This window comes from Accipiter gentilis, chromosome 34 (genome assembly GCF_929443795.1).
Source record: "Accipiter gentilis chromosome 34, bAccGen1.1, whole genome shotgun sequence".
Lineage (NCBI taxonomy): Eukaryota > Metazoa > Chordata > Aves > Accipitriformes > Accipitridae > Astur > Astur gentilis.
In genome coordinates this window covers 14867981-14887984 of record NC_064913.1, presented here as the reverse complement: position 1 = coordinate 14887984, position 20004 = coordinate 14867981, and the positions used below count along the sequence as shown (strand labels likewise).

At 40.2% G+C, this 20004-nt stretch overlaps 1 protein-coding gene across 10 annotated transcripts in view; it reads left to right on the top strand.

The window, feature by feature from the left end:
- The window catches only part of ANKS1B (ankyrin repeat and sterile alpha motif domain containing 1B), a 427589-nt gene that overhangs the window by 366899 nt on the left and 40686 nt on the right, over positions 1-20004 (top strand). For all 10 annotated transcript variants that reach the window (XM_049792403.1, XM_049792402.1, XM_049792396.1 and 7 more), the window contains 2 exons: positions 8239-8346; positions 13644-13823. In XM_049792403.1, coding sequence (XP_049648360.1) covers positions 8239-8346; positions 13644-13823 — 288 coding nt within the window. The remainder of the gene's footprint in view (positions 1-8238; positions 8347-13643; positions 13824-20004) is intronic.

The window sequence follows — 20004 nt, the reverse complement described above, 5'->3', positions numbered from 1 at the left end:
ATTAAGAGTCAAAGTACAGCATGATGCCGGCTCTGGCTATGATGTATGATTCTGCTCTGCCATGGTGGCCGTTGCCTTGTTTTAAGATAGTAGTAGTGTTGCTACAGTTATGATAGCATAAAGGATATAAACGAAGCAAGGATATAAGGGAGAACTGATAGCTTTTTTTAAAGCTGTATCATCTAGTTGGAAAATGGACAAGGTTTGGGGTTCAGAATCTGACAAGCAGCGTCACAATCCAAGCCAAATGTAGGTTAGACAAAATTGGTCTTAATTTATTTTAATTATGCTAATCAGTTAGACTGCCTTAAAGAAAATGGTAGATTACGACAGCTGCAGTTGAGATGTAGTGGCTTCTTCCATTTGGTGTTAAAGGATGAGATTGGTTGATAAAGGTGGAGGGAGGTGTGAAACCCGGGGAGAGGGACTGGTACGATTTATTTCAAGCCAGAACCTGTAGTAATTGTTTTAATGAGTTTAAATAATTACGTAATGAGCAAGGATTGCAAACCAGGATAGCGTAAGACAATTGGGAAGATAAGTTGGTAGAGGATTTTTTATTTTTATGCAAAGGTTGTATGTCATGTCATAACCTATCCTGAGGTTATCAGTCATTCAAAGTTTATTCTTTTGGGGAGTGTCCTTGCTGAAAGAAAAGCGATGAAATTGGTCAGCTGGCTGTTGCTGCAGAGCAGATGGAGCGATAATTGAGGACCCTCTTTCCATCATGTCGTGTATGTAGGTGCCTGTTTCCTGTAAAGTCATGAAATTAAGATCTTGACAGAGGTGACATCCCTGGGCAGCATAACACATGGTACCCAAAAGAGAGTCAATGGCACCTGTATTAGCACATCACAAAACGAGTTTTATTACATCCAGTGTGCCGAGTGCTGTCAAAGGAAGCAGTGGGGCCGAGGCTGAGCAGCCACTCTGCAGTAGGGTGAGTCCACTGGTTACTGATAAGATGGAAACAGTTATGAGAAACAAAAACATTCTTCATGAAATGACTACCCTGTCTCTGACAGGTTTGTTCCAGTCCTCAGGGGGAAGATGGCAGACACCTGACAGACAAGCTAGAAAACTAAATTTAGTAACTGCTGAATACTAAAAAGCATAGGCTCATAGACCGTGGTTTCTGTTAAAACTTTGGCATTAGGGTTCTTTACAAATTTATTTTTATTTTTGTGTGTGTGTGTGTGTTAGCTGGTCTCTTCTTTCGGGTGGTCCAGTTTGAAAGAAGCTGAGATCTCCCTGTGGTGGATGTGTCTCACGTTTGGGTTGCACCTCTGTAAGCAGAAGCAGCTGCTGAAGAGGAGATTTCCACCCCTTCCTCTACCCCCATCCTCGGTCGTACTTTCCTGCCCGTTTATTTGTACCAGTGTTAGCTCTTCTGTGGCCAAGTAAAGAAGCGGATGAGGAGCTGGCCGTGCAAAGAACTGCTTCCACCCAGCTCCCAGGTCCCTTCGTAAGGCAGATGGGATCAAAAGCTTTTCGCATTTTTATCTTTACGATTCTTTTACAGCTCTTCCCTGAAAAAATTGGATAAATATTAATGCTAGCAGCAGGACAAGAACGCATGGTCAAGTTTGTAACTCTGGGCTATTTAATACTTTAGGGGATAAGTGTGTTCTGGACCGCTGTGTGCGGAGTTCTGTGCAAACCGCTCCGTAGCACAGCCTGGATGCAAGCCGGAGGTAGCCTTGGTGCATCGGTTTGGCTTGAACTAGGTGTTCAAGGGTGGAACCCATGCTTTTACTATGAGCGTTTTACAATACAGCAGAATAATTTTATTAAACTGAAAATGCTTTAATACAATAATAATTAGATCTTCACACATACAGCTGGTAGCTTGCAAGTATACCGTGAAACTGAATGTGTGCTAAATATCATCTCTTAACAACATTTGTTCTGATGTGTGGTGCAGGTGCTCCTGTCCAGTGTTTGGCTTTTCTTTCTGTATGTTGAAGACATCCTTTCTGTAGTTGTTGTGTATCTACAAGATGATGATTAAAATTCCAAAATGCGTAGAAGAACCTCCATTAAATTGTACTGTTAGAAGGAGATACTTAACACCATCTTAGGTTTTTTTCATTATTTTTACTACCATTTTTATGAGAGTATATAATTGCAAGATATAGAAATAAACAATCAATTTTCAATTCTAAGATATTAATATCTGTGTAATTAACTGATTGTACTCTCATATTACAGAGCTTGCCTTTTAATGACTGCATTAGTTATAACTGTGAGCTAAAGTAATCTGCATTTTTATTCCAAGCAGCAAATAGCTGTTTGCCGCTTCTGGTATTATGAAGCCATTCATTACTGTATGTTATTAGAAACCTTGAGTGCGTTAAAAAAAAATAAATAAAAAAGCTATTTATTTAGTAGACAAATGTGCCCCATTCTTTAAAGGGACTTGAATGCGTATTTTTTCCTTTTGCTTGGAATTAAGTCCGTGATGAAATTGAATCAAGATCAGAAAAAGGATCAGTTCTAGAGCTTTTAAAATTTTCTATGGAGATTTGTATTTTATCTCCTATTTCTTGTTACACTAGCTATATTTCATGCTTGTGTACAGATTAATGTGCTTTGCTGATAATTGCGTATTAAAAATAGATAAATAAATGATTAGCTCATTATGAAATGTGTTGTAGTACCAGTAACTTTAATTATAATTTATCTGCTATGTAAGTGATCCTGCAAAATATTGTGGGATAACATATTGGTATTGCAGTTGCTCTCTCATAGTGCTAGATGAGTAACACTGAAGACCTCAAGGAGGTTGGCCGGCAATAATACCCCTGGTCTCTGTGACCACACATATTCCAAATCCAATCTGAACCAGTGACTGGACATTAGTTCAGCACAGAGGTGGAAATGCAAGTCATCAGCAGAGGGAACAGAATGACGTGTCTGTCTTCTAGGATTCAGTTTAGGAATGTATTCCAGCTTTCAAACTGTCCAATACTTTTTCCACTTACTGCCTGTGAAAACAGAAGGCTTGTTTTCGCTTTATGTACAGACCTGCTTAGTGCTTGGTATTTTTCACATAAATAATATTTGCAGCCTTGTCTCTTGGAATAGGTAATCATTATCGTAATAATCTTTGTGTTTGTCTGTATGTATAATAGACTTTTAGGATTTCTGATTTATGGGGTTTTGAGCCTCATGTAATAAAAATGCACATATGTAATGTTTGTCCTTACATCTGAAGCTTATAGAATCATTAAACTGTGATTTAACTTTATTTTTGAAGGTCATGGATTTAACTTCTTTTTTTATTAAAAAATTGTTTTTAAAAAGCAGTTCAGCAGGTAGCCTGAGACACATCTGCAGGAGGTAAAGTGACCATGTCTCAGTGTTGGCCAGGTCTTGTTTCATTGTATTTTCCTGATTTTTATTAATGAAAAATTAAATTAATATTTTCCCACTGAAATACTAAGGGTTATCGATTACAAGCCCAAAATTACTATTACTTTTTTTTATCTCTAGTGGAGCCAAAAGTACTAGCACCTAGTATTTTCAGTCAGCCAATTCTTGAACTAATGAGAATTCAGAAAACGTTTGTTTAATGACAAAAAAGGCTTGTCTGGTGAAGTCAGGACAAAAGTTCCAGCAGCCTCGGTAGTACCAAAGGCTGTCCTGAGAACTTCTGCAAAAAATAATAAATCTCGCCCGCCTGAATCTGACTGGGATGGCGACAGCTGAACAGCATGGTAACACCCCTGCTCTGGCAGCAAGCAATGTGCAGCACTGCAGCTCAGAGGAGTGTAACAACCCGGGGTCCAAAATTACCTTTATTTAGAGAATATTTCATGTCATTATGATACGAAATCATAAGTCTCTTACCAGCCTCTTTAGAGGCGTGATAAACAATTGCTTCCAGTGCAGTCGTGGAAACCAGAGATGCCTTGCACCAGGTCTCTGGTCTGCAGGGTCATTTGGAGCTGCTTGGTTCTCACCTGCCTGAGCTTTGCTGGGCGGTCAAGGCTCTATAGGAAAATCCCTGCACTGTTAAAAAATGGCAAGGGTTTGTGATAATTTAGGGTTGGAAGGAATCGGCAGTTGCAGTCAGGATGAGAAAGAGCATAAAGTATCCCGACGTGAAAAATGCAGCAGAAGTTTAATATGGTTGGGACTGGGTTTGGCTGTGTCTGGTATTGGTAAGCCAACGGGCATTCAATATCGCAGCTGACTCAGGCATATTTATCTTTCAAAATATGCCCATTATTACACCATGTAATCTTGGTCAGCATGGGTGGTATGGGTTTTTTTTTTTTCGCTTTTTTGTTTATTTGGTTGGTTTGGGTTTTTTTTGCTTTAACTGTTTATCACTAACAGCAGTTCTGTGAACAGGATTTGTAAAATTTTGAACAGTTGTCCATGCTGGGAATTTAGATAGCAAGTGTATTTAAATGCTTTTTCAAATTTACAGTTAAACCAGTCATGGTGATCAGGTGAGCTGTACTGGTTAGTCTGGGCCCCCTTCCTGGGTATTCTGAGCACTGCCGTGATTTCGGATTAGCCCTGTGGGGCAGCACTTGTGGTAATACTCAGTGTATCCTTCACCCTCAATTCCAGATAGCCTGGAGTTTATTCCAATATAACCAGCAGTAAACTGGTTAATAAAATTGAATTTAGCTAGTGTTTTGGGCTGTTTACGTGCAGACATAGGAAGAGCACACCTGTTTGGCTTGTATTTACCATTTTTCTTCTTAAATTCTGACGTGTCTGATGCTGCTACCAGAGAATCACTAGTACTATTCTGATCACTCTCTAGTTTTCCACTTTGTAGCTAGTTCCTAGTGTCTGATTGCTGATACGTGTTTAGTCCAAACTGCTTGCGCTATTAGGGTACTAATTTTAGCGCATACAGGAACTTTCCAGATTATTCCAAGAGAAAGGGAATTGATGTCTTTAATTTCAGTAATCTTTATAATACTATTTAAAAAAAACCCCAACCAAGTAGGATAATTATAAAATACAGTATTGGATCGTATTATTCAATCAGAAGAAAAGATCAAGCAGAGGAACATTACAAAAATGATGCTCAATTTTAAATGGAATTACTTGTTAATTCCAGCATCCGCACATACACAGTCATCAGGGAGTTACTGGGCTACATGTGTTTGTTTTTTAAAACATCTGTCAACTAAGTCAGAAATCTAAACGCAAAGTGTTACATTGGTTACATTTGTGGATTTCTTACATTTCCTAGTGGAATTTCATTTTTTATGCTAATCATTGGAGAATATGGAGGTAAAAATACGATTAAGTTTGTGTGCATGTGTAATTTCTTTGGACAAATGACTTGCCCCATTCATTCGCCTTTCATCGTACTACAGCATCAAATATAAGCAAATATATGAGATGGAGCTGTATTATTTTTGTCTCGGGTATCCTGCTGTCGGTGTGGAAAGAGGCATGTCATATACATGCCTCTTTTTTTTTTTTTGTCACAGTAACAAAATAACAGGCTGTGGAGGACCTCAAGCTACTCTGAACAGTTTCATGACATGTTGTAGCTGATTCCTGTAGCCACGCTGCAAAGCTCATTTCACTGTCCTGTATTAAGTAGGCTACAATCCAGCTGACAAAATGCTTCACTGCATAGCACTTACGTGCATTGTATTGACTGTCCCTATAGCTCACTGTTACTGTGTTCACCGTTACCTGGTATATAGAAAATATTCATGGGGAATTAACTTGGGGGCTAAAGAAGTGCAAGACTTTTAACAGTTACCTGATACATAACTTTAAGATGTTTCTGAGATACTGCTTTAGGCAACTTTGCCATTGCACACCATTGACCTATATTTATGATATTTGACATTTTTGATAAATACTGTCAAGGATAATCCATCACAGACCAAGGTTTCAGGGTGTTTGTTAAACTCTCCTAACTCAAATACAGAAATGTTTCAGAAAACAGCATTTTATGTTTGTAAGTTGAGTAACAGGTTTTCCAAGTGAGAAAATCACTATGGAGTCCATTTCCAGAAGAATACAGCCATCTTCAGGTAACAGGGTACATGGTCCAGGTGAGCCTGGGCTCCAGCTGCCTGTTGGCTGAGGACCATATGTTTCTGTAGGTTGCATCTTTAAATCCTACCACTTCAGATTTGGGGTGACCACTATTGTAATGGAAAAACAAAATGTGGAATAAGCTTAGCAGTGCTTATGGTGTTTAAAGATCTGTATTTCTTTCAAATTGAGCACAGTTTTTGAAATAATAATAACCATTTAGACCCATCTGCTGATCTCTTATGTGCAAAGTCCCTCAAGACTCGTGTCCTTTTCTCTGTTGTTCAACAGCTCTGTGAAGTCAAAGAGAATTGCTGTGTGTGGTTTGATATAGCTAAGAAGGCACTCAGAGCACTGAGGACCTCGAAACAACCCCAGAACTGTAGCTTGACTTAAAAAATCTCTGGGTAAATGCTCTTGGTGACGGGGCAGCATTATGAAAGAAGCAAGTTCACTGAAGTGCGTTACCTGAGTAACGCTTAAAGCAGCTGTAGTTCACTCACGTGTTTCGTATAGTTAAATACGGAGATAAACTGTGCACCCTTCTGTTTAACATTCAATGTAGACTGAATACATAACTAAGTCTCCTGCATGCCGCTGGCACATGCTGCACTATCTCAGCTTCACTTGTGCTTCTCCAGATTTAGACTCACAGGAGAGCACGTCTCAGGCTTGTGGGACTCTGCAGCTTGGGTCTGCTCTTGAGCTGCAGGGACTGCAGCATCCCTGTAATCTGCCTCTCGGAGGAAGGCCTCCATCTGTTTCATGTCATAGCCCATCGCTTTGTAGATGCGGGCAAACAAGATGTTCCTGATGTTCTACAATATCAGATAGCGCAGAGACATCCAAGAGAGGAAGTGTGGACGAATTCACGTGCCCATGGGTAGGCAGGAGTTCACCCACCAGAAGAATGATGGCGTGTTGCTGTACCGTATCCTGAGATAGCAGATCTGAGATGGAGTGGGGGAGTTGCTGGCGTTTGGGTTTTGTTTGCTTGTTCTCATGAGTGGTAGCTCTTAGTGGTACTTAATTAAACCAAGGTAATTTTTCAATTAAGAGGTAGCATTTTCAGGGTTTTTTGGGGACTATTACTTTTTCTAGGTTGAGTGAGAAATTCCTCTCAACTGAAGGGTGTTGACACACGGTGGTCCTAAATATAGTGGGAAGTACTGTCTTCTGAGAGGGAATGGAGGCAGCTCTGGTTTATAAAGCCGTATATACAGTCTGGAAGAGTTACACGAGGACACTGCTGTTTGCAGAGCAGAGGCTTGCTTCTACAATTAGAGCTGCTTTACACTTTGAAGCCATTGTAGTCATTAAAGCATAGCATCGAAATAAGATTATTTTTCCACTGATGCTTAAGTTTCCAACTTGCTGCTCCTGCCCTCTCTGTTATCCTGTGGTTCTCTGTGTGGCAGGGACACAGAAAGATACAAGTGGGGAGTGGTTGCAGTAAATTTGGAACACCTTTTTGGCAGCGTCCTTGGAATTTGGACAGACGCAAGGTATTTGAACCTATCCACTGATAGTCACATTTGTGTGCAACAGAGATTTTTTTTCACTGCATCTGATAAAAGTAGTAGACCTCCAGGACAAAGTTTGTCCGTCCTGTGTTTCTTATGCAAGGATGATTCTACACGATAATGCAAACTGTGTGTGTCATTTGGAGATTACCGGTGAAAGGCATGGTGAATAGATCTACAAGTGATAACGTTAATTCATTGTGTGGTTTCTTTTTTTTCCTTCTTGCCCTCTCTAAGCATTCAGTGGCTGTTCCTCACTCTCTTCCTCATCCATCCCGTGAATCCCTTTAATCCTCATCACTTGCTGTTTCACTGCAACTCTACATTTCCTTCTCCAGTCTCTTCCTCCCCTTCCCTTGTTTTTGCTCCCAGTCTGCTGCCTTCTCTTCCTATTTCATTTTCCTTTCCTTCTTATTAATTTTTGAGCCTACTTTTTTTTTTTCAGTTTTGCACATCTGTACCTGCTTTGGTTTCTTCCTTCATTTTACAGGGTTTTTCCTCTGTTTGATCTCGCCTCTCATTTTTTCTCTGCTGATTGTTTGCCTCGCACTGCTCTCTGTCTGCGTAGCCTGTGTAGTGGACTAACTTGCTAAAAGGTTTAAAGAGAAAATGGCTTCACTCTGAATGTCTCTTCATTTAATGATTGCAATGTGTTCTCTTTAATGAGGTATTTTTGTCATTATTTCAGGTCTTAAAAATCAGCTTGATTGGCCACCGGAAGCGCGTTCTGGCATCTTTGGGAGACAGGCTTCACGAAGACCCTCCTCAGAAACCACCTCGGTCAATAACCCTCAGGGTGAGTCCCCATGAAAATTTGTTTGTATTTCTCAAAAAGTCAGCAAGCATTTCGTAACATTCACATGAAATCAGTGGCTGCTTTCAGTGGGGTTCTAGATGCCTTAGGGTGACCTGCTCAGTCGTGCCTCCCTGTATGGGCAGTGGATATAAATGGACGTTTTTGCAGGGTGATTTGTCTGATCTGTTTCAGATGTCTACCTTAGGATGAGATCAGTATCTTAGAAGTACCAGCTTATCTTCTTTGCTCAAGGAACTAGCTCAGGACCAGGTGTGTACAAGCTGCACAACCACATTTGCCCACAGGAATCCCAGCCCAGCCGATCGATATTGCTGAAGGAGAGTTACCGTTTTCCTTTCATGTTTTCAAATGCTTGCACTTACTTTTCAGAGATATGCTTTATGCTTTCTTTAAAGAGAGACTCTTGAAATTGTTGAGCTACAAATGCCATTAAGATGTTTCTGTGTATCAAAAGTTCCCTCGTCTTTAATTTTCATTTGTGTTCCCTCTTCCAGAAACCCTGTTGCAATGTCCCTGGGGTTTTTCCACACTTGACCAGTTTTAATCTCCTCTTGTTACAACACCTTCACTTGGTTTCTCCTATCCAATGCCTTTGCTTCCTTGCTGTCTGTTACCCTTATCGAGTTGTGGTCTGATGATCTGTTCCTACTGTGTTCTCTCCAAGGGAGCTCATATCAACACTTTGCATTTTGATATTTTAGGTCACACCTTTTGCATTTGATTGGATCTGATTATTTTCAAGGGGCTGCATTTCTGACTGGAATAGCATTTGGGACTAAATTTCCAAATGTCAGAGAGTGTCCGTGCTCCCCAGTTAAATTTCCTGGTGTAAAGAGAAATAGAGAAAGACAGAATGAGGGCTCATTTTTACATACACTTACAATTTCTGTGACCAGTCTGTTTTCACCACGCTCATTCTCAGATGCCACATATAGACGTTTTAGACACACACCCCCACCCCAAATTCAACCTATTCCTAACACCATGTTGAAAAAGGTCTTCATCGTCACAAGTCTTCAACGTCCTGCTCTAAGGCACGTTGCACAAACGTGTGGGTATTTTTCTTGTATTTTATTTTTTTATGTATTATGTGAATGATTCCTGATGCATGGCAGGTGTTAAAATACTCCCAGGAAAGAGGAATTATTTGAAAGTCGCACATTTTTGCTCAATACTTTCAATGCTCTGCACTGAGGAATTAGTTCCTCTTCAGCAGGTGGGAAAGTTTCCACAGCCCATGTTATTGGTTAGGACTATATATTCTCAGTCAATAGTGAAGAGAAAACTGGATGTCCTCCATCTGCAGTCAAAATGATAAAAAGTAGTCTGCTGCTCCACAGCTAGAGCTACTGATATGGGCAAGTGCTAAATGTCATTCATCACTTCGTGGTGTTGGAGTCTTCACACAGAATCCTAAAGAGGAGGACATCAGTTTGTATTAAGCTTTCCTTTCCCATCAACTGCTACTGTGCCATTTCACATGAAATGAGGACATAGTATTTAGTCTGTAGTTTGCAATAATTTTTAGCTTGAAAAATGGTTTAAATAAACTGCCTGCTGCTCCTGGAAGATTGATTTATATAGAATCAGAGAATGGTTTGGGTTGGAAGGGACCTTAAAGATCATCTAGTTCCAAGTGCCCTGCCATGGACAGGGACACCTTCCACTAGACCAGGTTGCTCTGGATCAGTAGAAAAGATAGTTTGTTGTTTAAAGAGTCTACTTTTAAGGTCCCAAGGTCAGCCTAAGCATGGCTAACAGTCGATCTTTTTCTACTCTTTTTGTATTAGCTTTTAAAATATTTCAAAGGAAAGAATGGTTAAATATTGAGGAAAAGCAACAAACATTAAAAGTATCCACAAAATACATTATTCCCACAATAACTGTTTACTAAGGAAAAGTTATTTTGATTTCAAACTCAAAAGTTAGAAAATGCTGGATCTCAGGCTACCTATGCAATCTTGCTTTCCTTCCTTGAGTGCTTTATAATCTTTAATTACAGGACCAGTTTCCATGTTATTCATGGAACCCCATCCTTACCTGCTCAGCACTGGAGGCTGGAATTTGAACTGAAGGAATAAAAATTTAGACTGAAAATTTGGATTTTAACAGAAGAATTAATCCACTAGAGAGAATTCCTGGTTTTAGGAACGGGTTAGACAAACACCTGCAGGGCATGGGGTGCACCTAGGCAGCCTGGGGAAGATCTCTTAAGCTCCCTTCCAGCCCCAACCTGCGTGGTTCCAGCTTTACGTGACCGGCAGGACTGAGAAGTGGGGAAGAAGCAGATTTTAATAGTGAAATGTATGATCAGGCGTCCCTGCAGGGCACGTATCCATGCATTCACAACAAGGTGGAAACATGATAGGAATATCTGGTGACTAAGAGTAGCACGGTACTGAGGACATGACAGCACCTGCACAGGCATCCGTGCCTGGTCTGCAGATCTGTTATGGAGATGAGAAAGTGGGTATGGAGTGAGGAAGAGGAATGAAGGAAGAATGGGAGAGAGACTTGTGATTAGAGGAATAGCTGTAGCTATGAAAATACAGATTTACGCCTGCTTTTGCCACAAAGCCCTTGGATAATGCTTGGTAAGTTATTTAGGTAATTGCCTCATAAACAGTCACTAATTGTATGTTACTGGCATTCTGCATATTTGACTGGAGTCTGGAGTCTGATTTATACAAGTGCTGAGCACACAGTGCTGCAAATTAGATCAATAGAAGTGGAGTTTTGAATACAAGCACTTGGAAAATCAGGCAATAGATATTGTAATTGGACATCCAAAGTGACTGATATTTTTTAACCTTTGTCTGTGTGTCTCGGGTCCCCCACACTAAAGTGGTGATTATAAAATGCCAGAAGTCACAGGGTGTTGTGAAAATAAATTGATTGACATTTGTAAAGCACTTAGGAGCATCATGAAAATGACAATATTAGTCATCCTATCTTCAGAGCAGGAATTGAATAGAGTTTAGGGAAGGGGTTCGGGGCCATGAAACGAGGTGAGAATAAAATACTGACTACACGATAACTAATGATAACACAGTGCTGAGTATATGACAACATGCTGCACAGTAGAGGATCCATCTGTGCTGTGAAGGACAACTTTGAGAAAATAGCATAAAATCATACAATTACATACTGTTCCATAATGCAGCAGCACCGTAATTCTTTTATTCCTTGACTTTGTAATTCTTGCCTGTATTGCCTTGCCAGCAATCTTCCAATAATAGATCTCTGAGTGACTTTCCTCCTTATATGCAGTTTGATAAAATATGAAGAGCTCGATGAGAGCTGGAATCTGTATGTCCGTTGCACGGTCATCTGTCGCTTTGATGCGCTGATGGCCTTATCAGTCTGCTAACAGTGAGTGAACCAGGATTCGGGTCAGAGAGAGGTTGCTGGAGGGGCAGGTACCGGTCATTAGCAAGGATCTCGTTTGGTGCCTCTCTACTCAGCTTATTTTCAAGGCAGAGGTGCCTGCAGCATCTAGTCAGAATTGGGCCCGTGGAAGAATCGGAGGGAGGCTTTAGACATTATGCCTCACCAAACCTTCTGAGTGTGTGCAGATTACAGCTTTTCAGAAGCTTTTAACTGGGCCAAATGTAGGTGGATTTTTGTGAAGGAGGGAAAAAGACTATTCCTAAGAGGAAAACACTCCTTTCTTTGCCCTGGGAAATGTCAAGTGCTTGTCTCAGATCATAGGAAAGCTAGAGAACTAAAAAAACAAAAAAAAATCCCAGTTAATTAAAAGTTGCTAAACAGCTGTGTATCCCTGGTTTTAGTCAACCAACCTGGAAGATATTAATCCGTTATTGTGATTGCAAGGAATAACGTCACTTAGACTCCTACGTTTCAAATACTAGCATCAGATGTTGCTATTGCTTGAACACATACAGAGAATTGCAACTTTCCTTTCCATTTGGAAGAGATTACAGCTCTCTGATTTCTTACACCAGACCTTGTTTCTTAACAGCATGGAGTAAAGTACCTTGATGCTTTTCAGCATTAGGTTTGCTTCAATGTAATCGTGCATGAAATATCCACTTTAATTCTTTCTTTAAATAAAAAGGCAGGGTTTTTTACCCTCCATGTACACTGGAGCAGGTCTTTGCTTCCTCTAATATCTTCAGGTCCCTTTTTCTTGTTCAGCATTGAAATAGAGTATTACAGCAATAGGTAATTTAGACAAGGTCTGCACTGTGCAACCACACTCCCGGGTTTGTTCTGCCTCCAAAGAACTTACTATCAGAGAAATCTCTAGTGTCAGATAAATTGAGCCCAGTAAGCTACATCATGAGAGAGGAACACATTTCTCCACCCAGTTGCTGTGACAGTGGTTTGCAGCCCGCACTGGGGTGGTACGGCTGGCCAGTACACTGTAGCTCTGCTCCTGCTGATTCCCATTGCCAAGAGAGTGTCGGATGGTGGAGCTGGGCACCAGTGTTTGCAACTGGTGTTTGAACAAGTGATGTGATGTGCGTGAGAATAGGTGTTTCCAAACATACATACGGTGGCTGGCTGTGAGCGGTGTGGTGGCAGATCCCGGTAAAATGTATGATCAGGAGGACGTGTTTAGATGCTTATTAGATAGAGTTCATGTGTCAATTTGCTGTGGTATTTGCACACTGACTGACACAAGGTCACAGTTCAGCACAGATTACAAGAAAAGCCTGATAAAATATTTGTACTCTGATGCTTTCATGCAGTCTAGGAATTGCTATTTAGCTTGTTTCTGATATCCAGTACTTCAAGTTAAACGGATGTTCTGCAAGACCTATAAAAACTGCAAACAAAGTGTCTATATTTTGTAAACATTCGTGCATTCCTTTTTTTCAGCAAGAGATGTTGCTAGAGTTCAAATCACTTTCAAATCACTTTCACAGCTCAGAGTGGCTGCTCAGAAGCGGTGAGAATGTATTTCATCTTACAAATAGCTAGCCCTAAATCATGGCTTTATTTGGGCCTTGACAAGAAGTAACTCACTGTTTTATCTCTCTAGCAGTCCTAGAAGGGAGCATATATTACACAAGGAGGTTTTGGAGAGGGAATTTGCTACTAGTTCATGTAAATAGTGAATTATTTTTCCTTCCACATGGGCTCTGCGCCTTAGGTAGCAAATCTCAAAAGTTCATCTACAGCAACCTCTACTTCAGGAATTGTTCCTTAATTTTTTTAGTATGAATAATTCAAATACACTTTTAAATGTGTGGTTTGAAGTCAGCAATACGCTGCTGTTCTTATGCTGCATTTTTCTCCTCTCTGTCCAGGAACCCAGCGGTAACCACACTCCTCCTCAGTTGTCTCCATCACTTAGCCAAAGCACTTTCACTACTGGTGGGTCCCTGGACGTTCCCCACATTATCATGCAGGGCGATGCGAGGAGAAGAAGAAATGAAAACTATTTTGATGACATTCCCCGGTCAAAGCTGGAGAGGCAGATGGCACAGGTAGGGTTAAAACGATGCCATTAAAAGGCTGTTCCTTGCTGCAGTTTGTTACAGAAGTAATCCTAACCATAGCTGTGGGTCATATATGAAGGCTTGAATTGTAAACTACAAAGATTGACAATTTTTCCAAGCTGTATGTTCCAGTTCTCTCTATTTCAACTAGTGTAAGTTGGTGTGCAGTTTCCCCTGAGAGGTAGAGTTTTGGGGGTGTTTAGGTGCCTGGAGGCTGAGATGAAGGTGCCTCCTGCGCACCAGAGCATGCAGTCTCCCAACGGCACTGACTCTGCCTCTCGTTGCTGTAAGAAGGTTCAGATTCCTCAATTTCTGAGCAATATAGATAAAAACAAGCTGACATCAGTTCACTGCCAGCAGCTCAGAGGACTTGGGGGCTGGTGATTGCTGCATTTATTAATGGAGAGGGTCAGCATTCTGCTAAATTCTGTGATCTGGGGATATATCTTGAGTGTTTAAAAAAAAAAAAAATTTAACTGCGCAACAACTCATTTGAGCATTGCAACAGTACTAGACTCAACTGGATCTTAAATCAAATTGTTCATGAAAGAAAGCCTAAAGTAGCCTCCCTCTCAAGATGTTTTCACCCAACCACAGTAAGAGTACTGATAATTTTAAATCAAGCATACGTTGACCAGGGTGATGTCTTGTACCATTCTAAAGGGCTGTAAAGTTAAGCTTGGGCAGCCTGTTGGCAAAAGTGCTTTAGATGAACTCAGCTGGTTTTTGGTGGTACGTATGAGAAAGACAGCCAGGTCTTTGCAGCACGTGTTGGAAATAGGACTTTGATTTGCTGTCAGAAGCAGATGGGCAGCCAGTGCGGTTCCTGGAGCGACTCACCCCAAAAAGGAGCAGGTTGCTGCATGCTGCTCTGTGTGAGGCTTCCCAGCCATTCTCTGCCTGCCACAGCCCAAAGTAGAGCCTCTATCCAAAATTCAGCCTCAAAATGGAAACAGCTATGCAAATAACAGTGTTATGGTTAACATAATGAACAAAAGGCTGCAATCTCTCAGCTAATTGCATGAACAAGAAGTGATAAAGTAAACAAGCAAAACAAGGTGCTGCCGTTACCTGGTCACACAGAAACAAATTGAATTCCATTTGTTCAGAGGACATTTCTGGGGAAGTGAAATTGCATTTAGTTGGGTGGGGCTGTTTCCTTGCCTTTTTTTAATCTCCTAATTCTCTGCTGTATAATGTTATTGTACAGAATTAAGGGGAAAGTTGCCTAGTGAATGAGCTTGTTTTCAAACCAAAGTGCTGGGCTTTTGTGGCAAGAACAAGATTGAGCTGAAGTCCAGCAAGGAAAAGCCCAGTCCTGAACACGAAAATATTTCTTTGAAGGTCGTGAAATTTAGGTGTTTGAGCATGAAATACACACTTGCTCATGGCTGAGTAGGCTGCTTCATCTACTTAGTTCATTTTATCACTTGGTTCACAAATCCCTATTCTCACTTCCTCTTTTAGTCACTAACATTGAAGAAAAAAAAAAAAAAACCAAACCAACCCAACCCCAAAAAGCATACTAGCTGTCTCCTTTTCACTCTTTTCTTTTCCTGTTTGAAGTTCTGGTATTCCCAAGAGGTATGACACACTCTCATATATGGCACCTGGAGATTTTCTTTGGGCTGTTAAAAATGGCTTTTCCAGAAGGACTGTGGTATGTCGCATATCCAAAGAGAAAACTGAGCAGTACTTACTTACACCACTCCAAACCACTTTAAAACCAATTAAGTGCTGGGATTTTTTTTTTTATTTTTTTTTTTTTTTTTGTGGGAGCGTTTACCCACTGAATGTATGACTTCAGTGCCTTCTCTCTAACTTTCACTGTGGAATATAGCAGTCATCCTTTGGGACTCCAAAGAGGAAAATGGATTCAGATGAAATCCATAAAACAGTGTTTTGTGTTAGTCCCTGAACTCCAATCTGTTTGGAGTCTTTCTCAGCTGTGCCCCCAAATTCTGTGCTCCTAATGTATGTAAAATTCCCTTTGACTTTAATGGGAAAGTCAATGACTCCCTCTGGTGATCATTCTCACTAAATTGGACTCACCCCATTAAGAGGCTAATCAGGGATTTCTTCAACCATTCTAGCCCAAAAATAGATTTTTAAATTTATTTTTTGCAATATGGTCTTTGCTAAAATGAACTATATTTCCTTCACTCTTTTCCCCCAAAGCCCCTTTGAAATTAAAGGTAAAATAATTGTTTCTGGAAGATAAAGGAGATCTAACTGATTCTTAACATCAGCCTTCTGCTCCGTGGTTGGTTTTTTTGTTGGTGTTTTTTTTTTTGTTTTTTTTTTTTTTACCTAGCAACTTCCTCCTTGCAGTTTGCAGGTTCCTTTGGCTATGTCAGATCAACAACAACTTCTGAGCTGATACCAGTCCAGCTTTCCAGCCAGAATACTTCTCACAAGCAGAATGATCTAGAGGGATTACTGGAATTGCTTTGAGGATATTCTTTGTTTTAACCCTTTCTTTGCTAGGCTGCTTGCATGCCGCTCTATGAATCTGCATGTTTACTGGATGCTATAGTAGACGGATGTGCATAAAGACATCTTTGAAGCTGTGATTTTTTAAAATGGTTTTAGGTATGTTCTTGACGATGAGATTAATAGGTATTTTTATAGCCTTGAAGAGAGAGGCCAACACAGTATTGAGAGCTTATTCATGGTATTGCTTTCATGAACTTGATATTAATTCAGAAATGTTAGGATCTAAGACTATTTTTAGTCTCAATTTAAAATCTAAAACCTGAAGATATTTTGAGAAAATGGTGAGCTCTGATGTTTCCATCTTTACTATGGCCTGTCTTTTCACTAAACTTTTACATGGGAGTCATCAAGCATGTTGATCTTTGATCAGATATCAACCAGTGTTTGTTAAAAGTGAGCATATCAACTTAAATTTGTTTGCCTTTGATCTGCTAAATGGGTTTAAACAGTTCTCTAAACCATAATCAAACCTGCTTGTAATTAATACAACACTTTGTTTCCTGGAGGAAGCACTGATTTAAATTTACTTAATGTGGGTGGTTTTGTCTCAAGGCCAGCATGTACCTTCATTCACAGTTCCCTAGCAGACTGTTTGTGACCTGAGAGGGGAAAATCCTAATATAAACAATGAGTCTAACCAATTTGGATTCCCCGCAGGAATAGGTTTGGTCATCCAACTCTCCAGTTGTTTGTCCAACTTTGAAAGTCTTTGACGTCTGGTTGGATAAATCACAACTGCCAAAAAGGTAATACAGAAGGTTTTGAGATGGTTTGTTTTCCAATTAAAAAGGAAAAAAAAAAAAAATCCAGAAAGGGTTGAGTAGTCTGAATCATCTTTGTGGATGTTGAATTCTGAGCCTACAAACTGTATATTAATATGACCAAATTACTGTAGTTTAAAATAGCTGAAGCTTTTCTTAAGATTGCCTAAACCTTTAAAATAGAATTGAAATCATACAAGCAAAGCCTAAGGGCTTTGGAACCAAAATCAATAGGAGGAGTCCCATTGGAGGGATTGGGCTCTTCATTCACCCTTGAAATCATGGGGCGGGGTTGCAAATATATATTTGCAGGGAAGAGCTTTGGAGGTTAGAAGGATGCATCGCTAAGTTCATTAAAATACACCAGTTAAAATGTCAGGTCTTTAGGATTTGCAATTCTCCAGGCAGCAGAGAAGCTTTAGGTACTAGCTGCAAGCATATCCTGGGCTGCCAGCCCCGAGGTTGTTGCTATTTATTGCTCCAGCCGATGGCATACAGTGTTTTTAGCCACTGTGGTCCATAAGACCTGTCGCCGCAGTGGTCAGTGTGCTGCATCCTGCCCCAAGCCGAAAAGCATCCACGCTGTTCCTTGCAGAAGCCCAGCTGGGTCAGGCATCGTGCTGCACCCTGAGACGGGACAGGTCTCTCCTTTCGGGAGGTGGTGCGTGGATGCCTCCTCAGGGCTCCGGGGAAAGCTCTGGGCTGTGTCTGCCTCTGGGAGAAAAAACTGGTCGTGAGTCAGAGTAAGCTTTCTGGTAGGATAAAGCTAGTTGTGGCCCGTATGGGAGGCACTCTGGTGGGCTATGATGGAAGGAAGAGAATCCTTTAAGATCTCAGAGGGTTGGAAAAATTATTCACAAAGGCCGGCAGGAGAGGTTCTTTCCCAGAGATACTGAACCCAGACTTAATTTGGAAAGCCTTTTGGCGTTCTTTGGTCCCATGGTCTGAGGGCTCTTACTATTTTATTTTCTTTTTTTTTTTTTTTTTTTTTTTTTTTTCCTAAAATGCAAGTTAAATGTAAGGTCATTGTAATGACTGGGTAGTAAGTTTGAAGTAAAGCTACCCTGATTGTTGGGATTCTGCCTTGTAATGTTATTTTGTCAGATATAATAATTCATTGCAGGATTAGGATTGATGTGCAGGAGACGGTCATTTAAATGGAGTTAGTACCAGAGATACTTTATCTACAACAGGGGAAAAGTGTAATAAAAAGAAGAGACAGAATTCGTGAAGGCAGGTTTATATGAAAATTGTGAAATAATTTTGCTGCTTTCTGAAATGATACCTTCAACTCAATAATACCTTCCAAATACTTCACAGATACTAATGCGTTCATATTTCCAGTGCAGTGTGGGGCTATGTGGTTTAAAATCATGTTTTTCCGTTGTACAGGTAAGAAAACTGGGGTACAGGGATGTTGCAGGTTGGCTAAGATGACACTGAAAATTTGAAGGAGCCAAAAATAAAACTCTTGCCTCATAAGACCTTCAGTTTTTTAACCACAGTATGACTTTTTTTATTTGCTTGTTTCCTGTTTGTTTTCCTGTCTCCTTCTCTGCTTTGGAAGGATTTAAAGATTACGGTGAATGAAGTAAAATATGCCCGGGAGAATACTGGTGTGTAAAATGAGATAATCTAAGAAGCAATGAAGAATGGGTTTTATCAATGGTTGAAATTGCTGGTGAAATAGCAGAATTCTTTACTAGTAGATTTAAGAAGCAATAAATACAGAAATACGGTTGTCTAGATTATTTCATTCTGTTGTTATTTCTAAGGTTTCTTCCATTTTTTATAAGCATAAACTAGTATATGTTGTGGGCGTGAACAGACAGCCATTTTAAAGACAAGTGTGTAAAACCCAAACAAAATGCTCTAAGGTTCATATTTTTAGGTGCTTTTTATTTTTAATATGGAAGGATGACTGAACTATAAAGACCTTCAATTTAACATCAAAAGAAAAATGCTTAACTGAATCTATTTTTATTGCCTGGTATAGGTGTTACTGACAGTTGCCTTTTTAATTCAGACAGATATGAATGCCATAGAGGGCTCTATCTTGAACTGTAAATTTCAGCAAAGTTTCATCTGTAAGTCCCTTGACTATTGTGTATTTAATGGACGAGTAAACAGTTAAAGACATTGTGAAAAATCTAAGTAATTTCTGCCTGAATAGAAAGATACAATTTTTTCAAGAATGTTACAGAAGCTAGCATTTTAGAAATAAAGTCGTGGGATGTGGATCATACCTACATGCTGCTTCAGCATATGGAATTAAGGAAAACGCTTCTATATTTGGTATTAATGATCCAAACTAAAGCCATAAATACTACACCAAGAAGGGGACAGATGTTCTTTCAAGATGGGGACAGATGTTCTTTATTAATTTACTGGTTTTCACACTCAGTTTTGTGAGCTAGAAGCTCAACCTTGGAAAGACTGTATGAAAAATGGAGGAGGATTGTATGAAAAATGGAGAAGATGAGGTAGTTTCTACTGTCAAATAAACTGTTGTTACTGAAAACTTGAATATTTCAGAGTCAGAGCTGCATTTTAATATCTAACATTTTACATTTTTGAGCTGCTGGAAAAAGAGTTGTATTTGGAGATTGGGGCGCTCTTCTGAAAGCGCCTGCTTTTTTTTTGTTGTTGGTTTGTTGTTACTTTTCACTAAAATGTAGATACCGTTACCTAATGTTCAGGGACCACAGCCTCATAATCTTCATTGGTGGTATTTGTCCAGAAGCTTGTGTCCTCCGTGCGAGGCTAAAAGGCTCCGGCAGCACCAGCAGAAGGGCTTTTGTCCGTCGTAGGAGGCTTGCCTGCTCAGCCCCAATGGCGGGGCTGGAGTGGTGGCTGTAAAGCTGGACCTTCCAGGAGCCAGGCAGGGCAGCCGTAGCCTTGGAAAATCCTTA